The sequence below is a fragment of the Mya arenaria genome, chromosome 9 (assembly GCF_026914265.1).
Source record: "Mya arenaria isolate MELC-2E11 chromosome 9, ASM2691426v1".
NCBI lineage: Eukaryota > Metazoa > Mollusca > Bivalvia > Myida > Myidae > Mya > Mya arenaria.
Genome location: NC_069130.1, coordinates 62256357 through 62277870, shown reverse-complemented (window position 1 = coordinate 62277870; position 21514 = coordinate 62256357). Strand labels below are relative to the sequence as shown.

General features: G+C 33.9%; 1 protein-coding gene across 2 annotated transcripts; it reads left to right on the top strand.

Moving 5' to 3' along the window:
- Positions 1 to 9509: 9509 nt before the first annotated feature.
- On the top strand, positions 9510 to 19364 carry LOC128246487 (uncharacterized). 2 transcript variants are annotated; one of them, XM_052964715.1, is made up of 8 exons: positions 9510 to 9599; positions 10605 to 10707; positions 11328 to 11433; positions 11740 to 11780; positions 12465 to 12535; positions 12682 to 12759; positions 15566 to 15655; positions 16356 to 19364. In XM_052964715.1, the coding sequence occupies exons 1-8, from the start codon at positions 9548 to 9550 to the stop codon at positions 16409 to 16411; spliced, it is 597 nt and encodes a 198-aa protein (XP_052820675.1). In that variant the 5' UTR covers positions 9510 to 9547; the 3' UTR covers positions 16412 to 19364. The 2 variants fall into 2 exon arrangements, with proteins under 2 accessions (XP_052820675.1, XP_052820674.1); XM_052964714.1 differs by lacking the exon at positions 9510 to 9599 and adding an exon at positions 9832 to 9929.
- The last annotated feature ends 2150 nt before the right edge of the window (positions 19365 to 21514 follow it).

The window sequence follows — 21514 nt, the reverse complement described above, 5'->3', positions numbered from 1 at the left end:
GCTTACCTTCTTTACCACAACTTTATTTTCACCGAAATTTTATATCTAAGAATTTAAACATGGCGATGTTCATAACATTTGGGCCGCCTTATCCCGATTTTGTTCTGGAAAACGGAACCTGCGCTAGTTCTATGGTACCATATAACAATAAGTCTAAATACAATATGGCTTTGAACACTTGGGATGACACTCCCAATGTTATGTTTCCACAATCGTTGTCAGCCATACGAAGTCAGCGTCACATCTCTCCAATTGTGCTGGCGCTGATAACCTCCTTGCTATTATGAAGGGAAAAAACAGCCAACTTGTTTAATACCTCAACCAAGTACAATGCCGTCGTCGAGACAAAAAAAAACCCAGAAATATACGTATCACAGAAGCCATAATTTTCCTGTGGGAAACCACCTCAGATAAGTAGATCCAAAAATTAGACCTTGCTAGATATTGCTATCTTGCCCAGGGGAAAAAATAAAACAGGTACCCGTATGGAAGTCCTTTTTAATGGTGATCACATTGTAATTACCTCCCTTGTTGCAAACTGTCATCTATAGCATCATAGAAACCTTGTTTAGTGGCAATTTTTAGAATAATTATTAATAATGTCACCATAAAAAAAGTTACGCATCTTTTAAGAAATAATGCTTCACCCTCCTCAGAACTATTTAAAGAAATATGACTTTCAACATAATCTGAATCACTGCGCGCATATCCATGACAACCACAAATTATCGCACATCCCTACGCATTAAATTTCACTGCGCACAAAAGAGTTCCAACAAAAAATACAATTTTGTTTTACTAAGTAAAACACCCTAAACTCGGGTCGGGATGAACCTTTCTTACACTTTCGGCCATGGCAGACACTTATAATCTTATCCCGGGCATAAAAAAAATGAAATCATTGCTGTATGCGGTATTTCAATTACTGAACAAAATGTCTCAGATTGCAATATATACCCCTGGTTTGGACTTATAGCTGAGGAGGCAACTGATACCATTACCATATATAATATGGTTATGTGGTTATGTGTTACTGGTACTATGATGATTTACGGGAACATAGGGTTTGCGACTTTAAGTCGACCACGGGCGAGTTGTTGGCCAGTCCGTTCCTTACCAGCTTTGAACAGCGAATGTTAACTTGGACAAAATGCGTATCGCAAACATGTCTGCCATTCATTGAGTTGTACAAGCGTGGATAATACATCAAATCACTGGAACTGTGTACAATCATTGTAAAGCCGCATATCAGCAATCATTCATGATTCGTCAGTATGCTAAACATATGATGAGGACCGCATGTACAGCAGATAGCATTTTCGTTTCGCTATTCAGTTAAACGACTGCTGCGGGTCTAAGAAAACATTGACCATGATGAAGCAGCCCGTGTAGAGATGGAACGAATCTTCAATCTTTTTGCAAGAACATTTTTAGGTAAACTAACGAACACAATAAAACAATCAAGTACTTTGATTCTCAAACAAAACAATTGCATTGGTAACTTATACCAAATTACCTAGCAAGTTGTGAAGTATATATTATATGCGCTTATGTGCATGTATATATTATTCAGAGTTGCTGATCTTAATTATTTTCCAACCGTGTCCTTGAGGCTTGTACAATTTTTCGACATTTCATCGGTCATGGATGAACCAATGGTGATAGGGAGAAAGGCTTTAACCGTCATGGATGAACCCATGGTGATAGGGAGAAAGGCTTCATCGGTCATGGATGAACCCCTTGTGATAGAGGGAAAGGCTTCATCGGTCATGGATGAACCCCTGGTGATAGGGGAAAGGCCTTCATCGGTCATGGATGAACCCCTGGTGATAGGGGGAAAGGCTTCATCGGTCATGGATGAATCCCTGGTGATAGGGGGAAAGGCTTCATCGGTCATGGATGAACCCCTGGTGATAGGGAGAAAGGCTTCATCGGTCATGGATGAACCCATGTTGATAGGGAGAAAGGCTTCATCGGTCATGGATGAACCCCTGGTGATAGGGAGAAAGGCTTCATCGGTCATGGATGAACCCCTGGTGATAGGGAGAAAGGCTTCATCGGTCATGGATGAACCCATGGTGATAGGGAGAAAGGCTTCATCGGTCACGGATGAACCTCTGGTGATAGGGAGAAAGGCTTCATCGGTCACGGATGAACCCCTGGTGATAGGGAGAAAGGCTTCATCGGTCACGGATGAACCAATGGTGATAGGGAGAACGGCTTCATCGGTCACAGATGAACCCATGGTGATAGGGAGAAAGGCTTCATCGGTCACGGATGAACCCCTGGTGATAGGGAGAAAGGCTTCATCGGTCACGGATGAAACCCTGGTGATAGGGAGGAAGGCTTCATCGGTCACGGATGAACCCCTGGTGATAGGGAGAAAGGCCTTCATCGGTCATGCATGAACCCCTGGTGATAGGGAGAAAGGCTTCATCGGTCATGGATGAACCCCTGGTGATAGGGAGAAAGGCTTCATCGGTCATGGATGAACCCCTGGTGATAGGGAGAAAGGCGAAACCGCCACCGCCAGCAAATTGACGAAAGCATAAATAGTTAAATACCAATGTAGATCAATCATACAAAGCTGCTTGTGGCAACCTTTGACGAACTGGGTAGTGACTATGGGGACACTATAGCGGCGGGGCGCAGTCGTCCGATACAAAACTCCATCTTAATCATAACGTTAGTGGCCTTGGAGCATGCGTTGTCGGGGCTTGGTCACCTGTCTTTACTCCTCCAAAAAGGATGTGATTTTAAACTGCCTTAAATATTGAACATTATAGTAAAAATGAAAATTTATTCTAATGTTTTTAATGAATTAACGACATCTGCCGTTAAATTACAATATATTTCAAAGATTTCTTAAAGTGAATTTTGGTTAGGTCTTATTTTATTTCACTTTAAATTTAGGTTGAATCTCAATTATCTTTAATCACATAACCGATGCAATCATATGTAAATGCCGGAACACTTTCATGATATTTTGTTCTGATTATAAATGAGTGTGGTTGGTTTCACATTTGATCCCATACTGTAATACCACTTGTATGACAAAGGCGTGTCTCTGGCAGGAGACATCAGAGTGAAACCCTCTATTCTTCAGCATCCGGGGCGGCAAGCGACCCCCACCCCCACCCCCTCACAACCTCGCACTGTTGGTCAACATGTTCCCTCTGCGAACAAACATATGTTTTCATTTCGTTTCTATTAGAATTTATTTTTAATAATTTCTAACAATGATTATAGTGTATTCATGTTATTGTATATGGTAATATTAGCTTTTTATACATAGGAGTCTATATACTAGCTTTATACAAGTACATACATGAAGAACTATCGTTATTACGAAATAATATATTGTATGGACTTTTCATGGCGGCATCATATTGCCATAGTTCAATACACCTGGTTATGTTATGGTTATTATATGAACAAAATATTTTCTGAGTCATGTTATTTTAAGAAGTTGATGACCTGGAATTAACTATCGAATGTGAACATATTTTATGTATATTTGAACAAAACTATGTTTAAACGTTTGCTGTTTTACACATGCATTGCGCATGTTAAGTAAAGAAAATCTGTTTGTTTCATTCTAGTCTGCTGAAATTTCTACTGCCAGGGCCGCGGGTATATTTGTAGAGAATAGGCCAGCTTTGAGTGTGACGAAGAGTGAGTGCTAAAGATGGGTGGCCAAATGGTGCAAATCAATACTAGCTCAGTATCCTGACCGGGCGTAGCAGCTGATGCATCTTATCCAAATATCAGGCTGTGCATGGTGGTCTTGCTTTGTATGCCCGTATCTACAATACGGCGGAGAGATCATTCTCCACGATGAGGCTAGCTAAAACATACTTCGGCAACACCATGGCCTCCAATAGGCTGTACGGACTAGGGTTATCAAACATTTACCAACAGCGTTAAATCAAGCCAAGGCATGTTGTTGATGTTTTTCCGCTGAAAAGAGCGTCGGCTAGCCTTGATTTTCAAGGTTGAAACTGCATTTGCATTTATCAAGTTCATGATTTGAAGACCCGAGCAGAACATCACATTTTAAACGAAACCAAGACACTTAAAAAATAATAAGGCAAGCCTTGCTATGGAAATCGCTATGCGCATTCATTCGTTATATACTGTTCACATAAGAATCGGCACCATTTTTCCCATTTTGTTTTTCGCAAAATTTTACCACACCGTGCACATATCCGACAATTTTTAAACTGTCCTGGATGGAAGTGCTTCGAATTTCGCCCTAGCTATGCCGCTTGAATAAATAAGAGTATCAATGAATACACATAAACGCTGAAACAGTTTAACTAATCAAAGAAAGTTATTTTGTATAAGTAATCATAATTTCCTCACAATCGTTATTAAATATATAATGTTTAAACTTAATACTCAACAAAGTCAGTTCCAGTGTTGAGTTCCAAGGTAGATATTGTCCCGGCCTCTCAGAAGGGAAACCTAGGACTCGAACTTCTGATTTAATCTTTAGGCTGTCTTAACGAACGAGAGTACATGTATATAAATCCATCAAACTTAATGTGACACTCTTATTCAAAATCAATTCATATACATGTACAACAAATATGAATTTTGAGGGATAAACCTTAAACTACATACTAAATAATACATTTATGGAAAATATTAATTACTGATAACAGGATTGTAACCGTGTATTTAATAGCTGAAAAAGTAAAATTATTAATTGATTGTGAATGCTAAAAGATTAACTGTGGTATCCTATAGTCTCGTAAGGTAGAAATACCTTATTTAATGCGTATTTCTTTCAAAAATCAACTCGGTCACTTTCGTAAGAACCATTCATTTTACAGTAGTTAATTTTTTTGAATATTAAAACAATATTTATAATTGTGATAAATCTTATATGGAAGTAAGAGTGCATCTTTAATGTCCGTTTCACCTGCATTAAGGTATGCTATACTGTATAGTAAATACATGCCGAACGATGTAAGAATGATTATTATCATTTTTCTTCCTTTTTGTATTTTTAAACTTTTAAATATATGAATTGTTCCGTGTTTCTTGTTTAAATTTTGGTTTATTTCTTGAAATAACAATAAAAAAGCCAGTTTCACGTAGGAATGACTGACGGTAAGTGATGTTTTTGTGTTGTTAAGACTTATTGTAAAAAGTTCTCTCAAAATAATACATAATGTCACTCAATTATCAATTTGACCGATATTTTACTACCATTCGCCATGCTTTCATTCTTGCCTCATTACTGTTGGTATTATACATTCAGTCTGTTTTTGTATTATTTTTTTTCTGTCATTTGTTTGGCGAGGCACTGAATTGCGCACCTCTTATGAAACCCGAATGTGTTGATGTGTCATATATCAAAACTCAGGATGGCATTACTCCATTTGAACTTCCTTATTAAAGGGATATGTGAATATTTTCTTTTAAAATTATAAGTTCACTTTCATTTAAATTGATGCTTACACGACAACTCAAAACGCGCGCATGCTAAAATAAAGTTATAGGTAAGGAATCGGTTATTTTCGCGACGGGAACACGAACGAATGGATTTATTTCGTTTTGGTTTAGCTGAGGGATAGCTTTTACCGTATAGTATGTATTATAGATTTTTCACTTTATTTACGTTATCCAAATATTATAGCGACCATTGTGAGCTACCGTTTTCATTGTCAACTAATGCATGCTTAATGAGGAAGTATTTGTGACACAATGTTTAATATGAATTTACAACAGATCAAACTTCCTGAAAGGTAATGATGTGTTTTCACAGATTGTTGACAATAGATAATAACTGACGAAATAGAGAACAACTCTTTTGCGATCAAAACGGTATGGATATGATAAAATTACAACTGAAAAACAATATAAGGCTTGATACAAAACATATATTGAAAAATTCTATAAAGCCAAATCCGCAAAAAATAATTCATCATACGTATCACTTTCACAGTTTGAGAAATGCTTCAAAGTCATAAATAATCCGGACTCTGCATTCTACCAGGAAGAGGAAGAATCTGAAACATTCAGTGATTATAGGTACATGTTCTAAAAGTTTACATTGATATTTCTAATGTAGAAAAAAACAAACAATTTATCGAACGGTCGTTCAGGTGGACCAGAGAGAATCTTATAACATTTTATAAACGCTGTGTTCCATATTTATCGCGAAACAGTTATCGGGAAGGCTACATAGTATCATTGTTGAAAATGGAGGATCCTAAGTTATAGCCGAAGAGCTCTCTTAAGCTAATTAATATCTTTAAATAATCGAATGAATTATAACAGATTCAATTTTGGGGCAGAAAACTACTTCACTTTTTTTAGAACTACTTTAAAATAATAAAATATAATATCAAGTTATATGTATGTTTTGTTGGCTTTACAAAGCATTCAATTTATTACTTAATGGTTATATCTTTTACACTTAATTGAATATGACATACGGGAGAACATAATGTAAACCATACATTCGCTATATATCTTATTCACGCATTAAACAATAAAAATGAGTTGAGTGAGATATCGAGCGACCCCCCCCCCCCCACACACACTTGGTTTGACCCGATCATTTGTAATTTTATTTATGTAGATTATCTTGAGGAAAACTCTTACTTGATGAAACTAAAGGAATCAATACTAACACATTTTAACAACAACTATCGTTTCACGCAGATGATATTGTTTTATTTTAGGATGGAAATTTCAGAATCTCAGATAGACCTACAAAATGTATTAACTATTTTACAAGATTGTTGACAAAACATATTTACTGTAAATTTCAACATCGCTATGGTCATAGTATTTAAAAAAGGAGAGAAATTGATAAACAGGCTTAAAATCGATCATTAAGAGAAAGGTCTTGAAATAGCTAATCAATTTACATGCCTTGAAATAATGTTACTCAATAGGTATCTCATTTAATGAAACCCTAGGAGGCAAATCACGTAGAGCTTTTTTTAAACTATAAATGATCTTATATGAAATTAAGCAATGTTTCATCATACTTGACATACTTTTATTTCCGATACCGAATTACGGCTCAGAAAATGTTTTATTTTGGAATTTATTTTGGAAAGTAAATGGAATTTAGATGATTCATTTTAATTCATAAGTACAATGTTACAATCATAATAATTTTATATAAGGTGAATAAGGTGGAGTTCCATTAATTGCTTTTTATCAATTACTCGATTTTTGTTAAATCATAACAATAACCGAAGAAAGAAAAGCCATCAAACTTACATATAATGCAATATCAAAATATATTAAAATAATACAAAAGAAACAAAGCTAGCGAAGTTAAAACGTTATCGGAATCTATTGGATTTAACTGGTGTTATCTTAACGAAGGGGTTGGCCAAACAATATGCATTTTTATCACATTGAAAGGGCCCAGCCCCTTGAAGCTGCTATGTCCGGATTAATATTACAACTTCATTGGCTCAACGTTTTGGTAATGTCTCTTTTCATTGGATGAATACAATATTGACAATAATAAAAGTTGTGTCCTTCCTCGTCTCTGTCACTTTTATGTTGATTTCTATGTATTTCAGAAGAGATTTTTACAGAAATATTCTGTACAGTAAATGTTTATAGCAATGCAGTTTGTGAATATTATGGAGACACGATAAATAAAGTTTTGATAGATATATGAATGTAAATATGTGTGTAAATTTCTAAAAATCATCGTTTTCTGTTCATTATGACTGACTGAGAAGCGAAATAATTTCTATCTTGCTTATGCACAAAATTCGCCTTTAAGGCTTCATCATTTCAGTCATTATTTTGTTTGATCAAATTAAATTGCAATTCAGTTTGTTTTGTTATTCAAATTAAATGGTAATCTATCTAACAATATTGAAATAATAATTTCGTATAATGACATGACTCCTTCATGTTTCATCTGTTAATAAATTTAGGAAATAGACAGACTTAGTGATCTTTTTCAAGATCTCGGAAAGGAGTTGAACGGTCCCTAGCGCATGGTACAAAAGTATCACCAAGAGCTTCAAAATCAATATTATATTCAAACGTTATTTTTCAGTCATATTGAGAACAAAATAAGGCGGTCGTTTTCACGATTAAGAGTGGCTTCATGTTTATATATGTTAGAAATAAAAATTGGTAGGTGGCATAAACCACAAATAATACCAAGAAATGAACGCAAACGTTAACTTTGTAATACACCCGAGGACAAGTTCCATTATCTCCTAGAATATCCATCATATCATGAGTAATGAGCGATACTTCTGGCACAATCGAATGAATTTCGACATTTTTCTCCAAAAAATAATTATATTGGATCACTTTAGAAGCTAAGAAATTGGAATTTAGATATACTATGGTATACATGATGCACGAATATAGGTACTCTAAGTTTAAATATAATACTTGTCTGGTGTTCATTGTAGCCTATATACCATATGAATAGTACATTTATGTTTGGAATTACGATTCATGTGTATACAATTGATTCTTTAAACAGGTAATATATGTTTATAAATTATTGTGTTTCTCACTCAAACGGATCGAAAAGTATTTTGTAAAGGCATAATTACTGTTCTTGAAAATTATTGTATCGTAAATACTTCTAGAAATGTACATATTTATCCTATGTAACTCATGGTCTGTAGGCTAATATCTTAATGCAATTATTCTGCTTCTGTTTTTAATGCATATGGCTGAGACTTTTTGTCATTTGTCGACCTTTGCATACAGAATTAGTCTGCAGTAAAAAGGGTATTTTCAATACAATTCATATCTACTGGCATGCTGAAATTTGAAATGATATACAGTATACATTGATAAACTTAACATTATATACAAAATTCATAAAATTGAACTTTGCATACGACACACAGGAGCTGGAAGGGATTATGCTTTTAAAGTAATCTTTATCGAGTATACACATTTTTATTAGTACATAGTTCTTATTGTGCATTTATCATTTCAACAAGTATAGTTAATAAAATGACAAGGTACTTAAAACACAATATGTAAATATCTTTGAATCTTGCTATAAAATGAGTATTTCGTACTTTTGTATCAGTCACTAATCATTCTGTTTTTGGTATGTAATACGTAAGATCATGCTGTACTACAAGCGTAAGATCATGCTGTACTTACGCCGCCCTTTGATTGTTTGCATCAAGTGTGTTCTTCTTATATATAATAACGATTGATTCCATTGAGAACGGATGGGGTCTTCTAAAAGCCGGATTCGAAAATAATAAACGGTCTCTTCCAGTCACCTTATATGTTAGTTACGATTGTTCAGCCTAGTGTACTGAGCTGATACATATGGTGCCGTTTGCAAAATATTTCAGCGATGCCAAATATTTATTATTGCCTTTAAATCCTGACTGATACAGATGGTAATAAGGGATTGTATGTTAATGCCAACTATTTCAGGATTTAAGTTTCTTATATGCCATTTCAAATTATCAATATTTACAATTAAGATTTTTTTTATCACTTATCATATATGTGTTCATTTGGATTTAGGTTTTAGGAAACAAAGCAGTTCGTGTTTTTGAGTGGAATGTTTTCACCATCAATGGAACAGCACAACACAAACGAACTTAGGCATATAGGTTAGTAAACGTTTAGAATCTTCCTTCCTGATATCAACACAGATGTACAAATCAATATAATTACAACATTGAACGAACGGTAGAAGTAAAAAAATAAGTTCCTCTTAGTTCGTTATAAATTATATTCAACCATACAATGATTTAAGCTCATAACATGTAAATACAGTTGGATGAATATTAACAAAATACAAATAACGTTATTATGCATGATGTCGATTATGAACCTAGGTGCACAAGAACTGATGAGTATCTTTCGGACCAGCCATGGTGAAACTGTCAGATTGAAAGTACATCGAAATCCGATTCAGGATATTCTACATACTAGGCAATGTATGAACAAATATATGCTCTATGATGTTTTAAATATTTTAATCGAGTAAACAAATAAAACAACAAGGACTAGCCAATTCGTCGAAACATATAAAACCTGTTAAGAAGCACACCGCAAGGGCCAGAACGACACTGTACAAGAGGCGCTAACGTATAGACACTACATACACAAATACAAACACCACAAACATACAAGACCAGCTATATATGTATACATTGTATGATAATGCTAATTATTCTTGATATTGTTGTCCCTCTTTAAATTTATTTTGCAAGTGCGAACATCTCCGTTTTTTCCTCTTGAATTGAATTACCATGTTCAGCAGTTTGTTTCCGATTTTCTGACTCACCCTAATGTTCACACCCGGCCCTGATTTAGTCCTTGACAGCAGACTGTTTCTTTTTCTGTTCGTTTTTTTTTCCATTTTTGGGAAAGATTTTCAGTAGTTTCTTTAACGGGAAAAAGATGGATTGTTCCTAGACCAATTGGCGAATATTTTAAGGATAACAATGGATAAAAGGATATTACTTTACAACTTTGTCAGGATTCGAACAATATCATTTTTATCTCGAGCTAACTATTCTATGTTTTTGGGGAGTGGAATCGGATTTTTTTTATTACGCTTTAGTTAAGTTATACAAGAAGTGAAAGAACAATTGTTAATATTTTTGCAGGGCATCACTTTTTCCTGGTGGTGGCGAATAATTCGGTTCACATTTTTGACGACGAGGATAGTAAAGATGCAAAGATCGTATTTCACGTTAAAGACATTAAAAGGTAAAGACGTAAAAGGATATATTGCTTGTAAAGGGGAAGAGAGCATTGCGATACCGCTAAGACCGTGCGATTTCCATACAATATTCTTATATTTTAAATGTCTAAGCTTAAGTGTAAAACAATTTGTTTTTAAGTATATATGACACTACTATCACTTGAGTTAGATTTTCTCTAGTCTTCTTAACGAAAAGTTCTTCTGATTTGATATTAAAATATTCATTAAAAGCTTTGTGAAACTGTGCTATATATTGTTATTCTTATGAGTATTCATTATCTATCCGACGAAATATGTCGTTTTAATGAGATTCATTGTGTAAACACTAACGAATTATTTCCTGGTCTTTGTTTAGTAACGATTTCTTAAGCTAATCTACAAATTTAGGTTTATCAATGGTGATAGTAACGCCAATATTATATTCCTGTTGCATTTTTCGACCTTATGTTACTTGCAATATTCATATGAAAACTGCTATACATAATATCATCGTTGTGTGTTATTTCATAACAATGTTTCACCACACTCCTTTGAGTTAAGTTTTCTTTGAATATATATTTACGATAAATGTTTACGAGAGTTAAACGTAAAATACACCTTATGTTGTTCGTCTCTATATCTGCAGTGTTGAGGTGTATGAGGAAATGGAGCCTCGCATCGTACAAGTGCTCTTTAACGATCCCAACCGCGAAAGTCTTATGTTCAAATGTGTATCAATAAAGTCAAGACAGGTAAAATACTACGTTTTAATGTTAAAAAAAATTGAGTACCCAATTTTCAACCAACGGACCTTTGAGTTTTTCTTGAGCGGATGCCTAAGCGCTATAATCACAATGATTTGCAAATGAAGTGCTGTACCACATAGTTTTATAAATGGACGAATTAAATAATTTGACATAGTACTAATTCGGACAATGTATGACCTCCTATACATCATATTAACGGCAAGATACTACTCAATCATTTTTAAATCTTTAATTATTTGCTGCTAAAGAAATGTATTTTTATGTTATTATTACAAATATGTATCGTTTCAGACATGGTGTTCAGTAATAAGAAAATCTATGGAGGACACAAAGTACGTGTAATATATTCATAACAGTATTATAGGTTCTTAATATGAATGGCTATATTTACATTATTCGAGTGGGACAAAAATGAAAAGGCATATGATACAACGGCTTCTTAGCCATCTTTAGGGATGATTTGTTGTAACGATACAAGCTGAACGATTGTACGTACTCTTGATGAAGTTAAACGGTGTTTAGTGTCCGCCTGCTTCTACTGGCTGCATCGCGTTATGACCACAATACAAGCCCCATGCAGTATCTAAGGCGTCGTTTAGAAGCATGAAGCTTTCTTGCATGACACTCATTGTAAAATATTTCATGTACGTTCGATATTAGTTGAAAGACCAAACAAACAGACCCTTAAAACCTTATATGTGATGTACTTTCCCATAATTTATAAGTAATCTCCCAGAAAACACCTAACACATGATATCAAAATTCTATTGGATAAGATCACCATGAATTATATGTAAATTCTAAGTTATAAGTGAATAGGTAGCTTATTTGTGGTAAGAATTACCAGTATAGCGTACTCGTTCGGAATCGAATACAGCCAAAATGCCACCCAGCACGCACAGAATATACCTTGTACACATAAGGAATTCCCATTTTTAAATGTTAACTCAGAATCATAATAATATATCATGGTCCAAGAGAAATCATATATCGGCAAAATATGATTACCTTTTCAGGTTACGAGACTCCGGATGTATAAGCAGACAATATTCCAGTACTGCATCTTGGCTAAGCACTTCTGAGGCAGGTATGATTATGTTGTTTCCCATACGTGATTCATGAATTTTAATATGAGTCGTATAATAAGTTAGCTGCTTGTCAGGAGTTTCAGCCTTGACTCACAAATAATATAGATTGTATGACATTACGTTTGTTTGAAATCTAACATTTAAGGTGAAGAAGATGGAAACATAGATTTCGATCCAGAGTGGGATGGCAAACCAGCTTCGACTGAAACGGAAGTCTCAATTGGTAATAATCTTTTGCAGTATATCAATTAAAAAAAACAACAGTATTTTAGACGCCATGTCCTCTTCCGATATATTATTACCATGACACACCATCAAACAGTTGCTCATCCTGTTTCATCGTACACTGCACCTTTTACTACTGTTGATATCAGTAGAAATATTAAAGAGCTGAATCTAGGTCGAAGTGCTGGGCCAGATAAAGTTTAAAATGAGTTTTTATATTACAGAAATGATACATTTTCTCCAGTATTATCTTTGCTGTTCAATAAACTTTTAGAATTAGGTCATTTTCCGGAATTGTGGAGTGATGGATATTTAGTGCCTATTCACAAGAAGGGCAGTCTGTCAGACGTTAAGAACTTTAGAGGCATCACATTATTGAGTGTATTAGGGAAATTATTTACTAAATGTATCAATGAACGTTTGGCATCATGGGCTGAAAGAAATTACATATACGTTGAATCACAAGCCGGGTTTCGTTCAAAAATGGGAACTACTGACAATATTGTTGTTTTACATAGCTTGATAAATCATGTCCTTAATGCGAATGAACAATTGTATTGTTTATTTGTTGATTACTCTAAAGCATTCGATTATCTTGTTCGACCTAACATATGGTATAAATTATATAAGTTAGGTCTTCGAGGACAACTTTTTAATGTTATAAAAGGTATATATAGTAGTGTCAAGACAAAAGTGAAGCTTTTTGGAGAAACTGGTGAATTGTTTGAAAGTTTTCTTTGTGTTCGTCAAGGGGAATGTTTAAGCCCGTTTATTTTTTCTATGTACCTAAATGACTTAGAAGATGAATTATTTTTGAATGGAGCCAAACGAATAGATATTGATATAATCAAGTAATTTCTATTGATGTATGCAGATGATATTGTAATATTTGCCAAAACAAGTGAGGAAATTCAACGTAATTTAAACATTTAACATGACTACTGTAACAGATGGAAGCTATCTGTAAATAAGGATAAGACTAAAGTTGTTGAATTTAGGAAAGGCGGTAGACTACCTCAAACTTTGAAATTCCATTATGGTGACTCAGAAATAGATGTTGTATCAAGATATTGTTATTTAGGTATTGTTTTCACATCTGGGGGCTCTTTTATGGAATGTTATAAAACACTATCAGGTCAGGCAAATAAGGCTATTTTTAAACTAAAAAGGTATCTTCAGAGTTTTGCCAACATATCAACTGAACATGTGTTAGATCTATTTGATAAATTAGTTAAGCCCATCTTATTTTATGGTTGTGAGGTCTGGGGATTTTCCAGTGCCAACAATATAGAAAGAATTCATACAATGTTTTGTAAGAACTTATTAGGGGTTAAAACTTCGACACAAAATGATTTCGTATATGGTGAATTAGGAAGAATAGATTTGTTTTCTATGCGATCGACGTACATTTTAAAATACTGGTTCAAAATAGTAGATTGCTGTGACAGAAAGTATTCAAGATTATGTATAAAACGATGTTAAATGAAATTGAAAATAACCCAAGAAAAATTAATTGGGCAGTAAATGTTAAAAATATGTTGTGCAATTATGGTTTTCATGAAGTCTGGATTGCCGAAGGAGTGGGGAACACAAAAACATTTATCAGTATTTTTCAGCGTCGAGTAAAGGATATCTTTATCCAAAATTGGTACAGCAGACTAGAAAACTCAACTAGAGCGTCGTTCTATAAAGTGTTTGCAAATTTTGAGTTTCAGTCATATTTGAAGAATGTAAACATTAATAAATATAAAATAGCATTAACTAAATTACGATTATCATCACACCGGCTCTCGGTTGAGACTGGAAGATGGACAAATATTCCTAGAAATGATCGCTTATGTAGAGCATGCAATAAGTTAGAAGATGAGTACCACCTGTTTTTTGAATGTCTTTTGTGCAACGACATACGATGTAAATACATTAAGAAATATTATAGGGAGAGACCGAGCATGTTTAAGGCAGTTTCGTTGCTAAAGTCTGAAAATGCAAACATCTTCAAAAATTTAGCTGTATATATATTTAATGCATTTGATATAAGGAAAACGTATGTTCACGTATAGATTTCTAATGAGTAGAAACTATGTGTGCTTTCAACTGTATAACATTTTCTTTGAAATCACAATGTCTTTTATTTGGTAAGCAAAACAATACTAAGATCGGCATAGCTTTACCCTGTAAACCCTCCTAATATTTCGTTTTCGCTCTTTTAGTGGGGGTGGGAATCGGACATATTCATTTAAGTTAAACACGTTTGTACTTCTAAGAATATAACGCACAAGTAGTATATTTTGTAAAATAATTAAACTTCAAATTCAATACATATCATATGCATGTTGTATTATTGTATTTTGTAGACACTGTTGTTAATACTATGACATAAATATAATATTTCATGGTTAAGATCATTTATGTATTTATGATATGTATATCAAACTCTCCTAGGTACAGCTGCTATTTATTTGATACAATTATACTTGTTTACTTGTTCGCTATTTGAATTTTGAATTTGTATACGTAAGCTATTGTATTCGATGAATTTGATCACGGGTCATGTTGGCCTATTTCAAATGTATATTGTGTGTTATATTTCCTTGAATAAAATTTCTTCATCTCACAACTTACAATTTACTTTATGATCAATTAGTGAATTGTTAGATTTTCTTTGGCAGATGACTCCACATATAAGTGATGTCATTCGTGCGGTCTAAAACGACTGGATGTATTAGAATTATTTAATGAAAGTTAGAGAACAAAAACCGTAGACGAAATATTAGGCATTTTACAATGTCAGTTTACATTGGCAGATGACTCTGGGTCAGGTTATGCAGCGGTTGGTACACATGATGCTTTGGGCAGGACGAGAACTGACAGTCCTTCTGTGTTAAACATTACAGGTGATATATCTTTACGCTCTCAAAATAAACACTGGTATTGTTTATACTATCTAACAACACTGTCAAGTGTTTGCATCTCAAAACAATTACTCTCATGTGTATCCAAAATGAATTTGCTATGTTTTATGACAATGTGGTAACAGTCATTACAATGGTGTAATGACGAATTGGTGTTTGTTAATACTACATTGACAAATACAGAAAAACGCCAAATATTCGAAATCCAGGGGAAAATCATCATAATAGCCAAACAATAAATGATGGGATTATCGCCTTTGAAATGTTACTGAATCACGAATTCACTGATGGTTTAAGCTTGTTTGTGTGTATTTAAACTAACGCTCAGCATAACATAGCTTTAACAACTTGAGCGTATCTCATGATGTAACTGGCATGGAAAATACATTGACCAATCATGTATAAGTATAGGTTTTTTACGTGTGTGCGTGTGTGTGTGTGTGTGTGTGTGTGTGCGTGTGCGTGTGTGTGTGTGTGTGTGTGTGGTCTTAGGTGGCAAAGCTGAACAAGTTGGTTTCCTATGGCTTCTCCGACCCCTAACCCAAAGACCACACTCTTGTGCAACCGCTCGTGAAAACAAATTTAATAAAAAATAATGTTGCATTTATCTTTATCATTTAAATAGATTTTTAACTACTTCAATATTAATCACGTTTTTGTTAAATCATTTGCCAATTTATAGGTGCTTATCGCACAGAAGTCACTGTAAAGAAGGAGATATTTCCCAGTCGTTACTGAGTGGATTGGAGTTTAACGAAAGCTACAAAGAGTCTACGATGGCTGATAATAAACAAGAACTTTTGCTCCTGTGGCGTATACAACAGACGAATGATTCCCACCCAACTGAAATACTCAGTTAGACTCATACGAGGTCGTATCATATGAAACAGTCAACGTCTAGCTCATTATTATTATATATGTGTACGATACGTGTTTGTGGTATATGTGTTGTGCTAATCTCATGTTGTATTGGACACTTAATGTATAGGTCAATGATGACATTCTCTCCAATACCTCATTCAACAAGTTTGCAGGAGATTTGGAGCGTTGTTTTGATGGGAAACTGCTACTAAAAGGTGTCAATTGAGACAGTATATTGGTAAAGAGATACTTATATGTTTGGCTTTATCTTTTCGAAAAAAAGATTAGCTAATATATGTCGCTTTTATTTTTAAAAATGTTTTTTTTTATTTGTTGCCAGTTTTAGTACAATGATGCTTTTTATTATAAAACTATATGAACACACAGTTTTAAACTTTTTATTTTCTAAGACAGACTGTGTGTGATGCTCATAGTTTCAAACAATGACTGCATCGTATCCTTAAAAAGTTTTTGCATTAGGTATTCTGAATTGTATTCCTCCGTCTGCAGATAGAGTTGGGATATCTAATCATTGAAGTACTTGGGGTTTACCTAATAGTTTATTAATATTTTCTTTATATAAAGTATCCTCAAGTTAATGAATACTTTGATAAGATTTATATTTTACGTTGTTTTTTATTCAGGATTGTAGGGATAAGAGTGAGGTTTGTGCATGTAGACTGTTTAAACCCCCCCGTAAATTTACATTTTACTGACCGTTCTAAGGTGGTACCTAACAATCCTTGATAAATATCCCAAGCATACCTAGTTTGTTTTGTGGAGTTTTGTGCTGTTGTTCCATGTTTCTTGTTTGTGATGTTTTTGTTTTTGTGTTCTATGATTTTGGCGTTTACCCTGTGCCATTAAACCTGGTTTATGTTTAAACTTTTGGGTACTGAGCTTGTTTCTGTTGTTTTTCACATAAGTATTTAAGTATATAAACTTTATTTCAAGTATTCATATTGACAGTATCTCATTTTTGATTGTGTTTAAATGCATTGCGTACTGAGTATTCTATTGCCCTCCCATGTATATGATTCCACGATTGTTTTTAGAATTTCGATGAATGTTGTTCTATTAAGCTACATTTGTGTAAGAGGTTTCTACATATGAGTCTTGCTTAGTAAATTTCTCCTTTGTTTGAATTCATTTCATGTGAACCTTGACCTCGATTCCCTTTCATGTCTGTACTCATCCGTCCATTTGTACGTTTACCAATAGCAGCATTAAACACGAAGACAAATTATATAGTACAAAAGTATATATGTACTGTAATGTCTGTGGAGTTGTGACCTGTTGTTCCATATTTGTGGTTTGTGATTGTTTTTTTTGTTCTATGTCTTCGGCGTTGACCTAGTGCCAATAAATGGGGTCTATGTTTAAAACTATGACTACTGTGCTTGTTTCTGTATTTCTTCATATAAATATTTATCAGAGCATATTGCGAATTATCTTTGTGTTTTTTTTACTTTACAATTTTAAAATGTCATGCTATTTATGAAGCCGCAATAACGATAACACTGATTTCCATTATGGTCTTACTAGTTTTCTAACCCGTGGTATGAAACGTTCGAGTGCCGCTTTGTCCGTTTACCAGTTACTTTATGGAAGTGTTGTATAAGAGAAGTGGTGGTCAATGTTCATATGGACCTTATGATACTGTCTTAAAAACGGATCGATATCGACGGAAATATACCCGTGTTGATTGTTTAAGAATAACTTTTAATTAAGATTTGTAAAAAAATGCACAGCCGAATAATCAACTCCTATGAAGAAAATAGTGTTTCCAGCAAAAATCACAAATAAAGAAAATGTTTTCTAAGATTAAATGTTTCCTTAATGTAATCACGTTTGATAAGGTCATCCTCCGTGGACTTCCCCTTTCTTACGATATGTACCAGCAATGACGTAAAAACTGTTACTATAAATGACATTTGTAAATTGATGTTGTAGTTTGCAGATAATACGGTGTTATACTTTTTATATACTACTCATGGCTTCAATCATTTTTAAGTACTTTGTTTTATAATTGTAATACATGGGATATCTCGGCCAATATTGAGAAAAGTTCTGTTATGGTATGTTAAACAGGCAAGCAAACAGAAAAAGGAGAAATATATAACTACGATACGAAATTGAATGTCGTCGATAAATTTACTTATCTCGATGTAATGCTTTATCGCAACAGTAATTTTTTGCAGACTCAAATACATTTATCCCAACAAGCCTTAAAAACCCTTTCTAAACTATTTGAGGTTGTTGTGATAGGAAAAAGAGATCATCCAAATATGTTTGATGTCCACTAATTTATTATGGTTCTGAGATTTTGGGATTTCCCGTGTTCATCTTAAATTTTACTCAAACATATCCATTGTGTTAGATAACAAACAAGTAACGTCGATGTATACGGCGATTTAGCAAGATTACCAATGATAGTATTGCAAAAAATACGTGTTTTGAAATTCTGGCTTAAATTAAAGTGTAAATTGGTTCCGTTATCTATTACAAGAAATATGGTCGTGGGAAGTACATTAACACAAGGTCTTCATCTGTACATACATTTTGAAACTATAGCATTGTTATTTGCAAATGTCATTAACAAATGCAACTTATTTGAATCAAGTTTTTGAAGGGTGAGAATAATACTCTTGTTCATGTTGGTAAAATACTTAAATAATGATATGCTTAATGTTGACGATTAACCCATATAGTTTGCATACTTTTCTCCGTATTATTGTGCTTTATATATGCTGATATGTTGTATATTTCACCACCATGCTTGTCTTTTCAGTGTTATGACAATGAATCTTTGCCAATAAAATAATGACTAGACTTGTTGAAATTTTGTTTATTCGCTTAAGAAGATTTTGGACATTCACACCGATTTAGAAAACAACTGAACCCACCAGTTAATTAATGAAACTTTGCCTCGTGATAAATTGACCATTGTTGAAAACCGATCAAGGTAGGTAATAAAGATCAAACTTAGTCACTTTTTTATGGGTATATTGAATTTGTGGTTATTAATACCACGTAAACCGATAAGCTATATCAATTTTCGATCTAATAATGATCAATATTGAATACTATCTAATTCTTGGTCGTTTTTTCCAGTATTAAAAACTGAACCGAACAGTCTTACAAAAGCTGATTATCACAATGCAGTAGAAAATTCAATTGATTAACATGTGATGGAACGTAGGTAATACTCGTTTAGTGAAACGTTTGCCATAAGATGTAAATAATATTTTGTTGCCAAGTCAAAGGCCATTACTCTGCTGATTCTAGTCTGAAAATGTGCAGATGCTGTTCAAAGTGCATGATGATTAAAATTTCTGTAAAGCTGCTGAATGTAGATTCCTTTTTTCTAACCCTTTAATAAAACAGGATTGTCTTTTGTTGTTGTTTTATTAAGCTGAATAGATAAAAGAAAGAAATACATTTTGTTAAATTATATATTCAGTGTATTCCCATCACCCGAAACAGTGTTCCTGTATACTATTTTAGGTAATTGCTAGATTATCACATCCTTTTGCTCGACTTAAACTTTACATAACTCGTAAAAATTATATTAATTTATTATAAAACGTAACAAATACATTTTCTGTATGAATAAGGATACCTGATCACAAATCATTACGATTCTCCAGCAGATATTTTCGGTACACACACGCACTTTTTTACAGGCGTGCAAAACGAATAAACTAAGTCGAAAAGGGGTTTTTATGTATAATTTGAACTTCTTATATTTGTTATATGCAATAAAAACTGCAGGGACAAGCCCAATAATCGGAAATTCAACAATTAACCCTGTATAATTGGGCACAAAGTCGGAGCCCAAAAGGCAATGAACTATAGACACAAACATGTTAACATCACGTACACAAATACAAACACGAAAAAACAAACTTGCGCCACATACACAAATACAAACACCACAAACAGACCATACCCTCGTCAAAATTGCATTACCGTTAAATGATGGGATTACCGCTTTGGAACGGTCAGTGAAACAAGAGTTCACTGGAACTCGAGTCTACCGAGGGCTTAAACTAGTAAGCATGGCTATTACCTCACACTTGTCTCTTCATTTATAAATAATTGCTAAATTTAAAATGTAATCTTTTTCAGACCAGGCAAACAATGAAGAATATCGCAAAATTACCATATAAACTGCTTAAACATTTTCAACAGCACTTATAAACGAAAGAATCAAGCCTGAATTACAGTAGTGCTAGCGCTTAAGGGGTACGCTAAAGTGATTCAAAGATTATCATCTTTCATAGCTCGCCTAAAGAAGGTTTAAACGTATGTCTTCTTTAAGTCTTATAAAGTAGGTATCATTGTTCAAACAATGAGGAAAAGCACTTTGAAAATATAATAAAAATAACAACATTAACCTAAAAAAGAAGGCATACGTCGTGAATATCTAGTATTTCGTAATTAAAATTTAAAATCTTTTTAAGGAAATGGAATCATTCATAATTAGGAAAATTCCGTGGTTGATTGGTAACGCACCAGAATTGTAATCCAGACCTTGCTTGTTCCATCGATTACTTAACACATACTAGGAAAGCATATATTACACGTACAAAACAACCAGTGGCGTCTCCGGTACCGGGATGCATTATGTAAATCACAAGACGACTGACTAATATGCATCTACAATCCGTGCTCATTACCAGTCTAGGAAGTTGTAGGTTCTAGCAAACATATATCTACTTCGCATCACATAATACACTGTCACTCAACAATGTTTACAAGTCGGGACTGTTAGCGTTGACCAATACCTTATCGTTGCTATGTAAATATCTTTTTGCAATGGCTTGACACCCATTTCACAAATTTTAAAATTTGAACATGTGCGTTTGTTTTGAGGGCAGAAACACTTGCATTGGTGCTTAATTTGATATCATAATATAAATGTCAGATGTACAAAACAGCGTAAGGCAACATCAAATTAATCTTCTGTTCTATGGG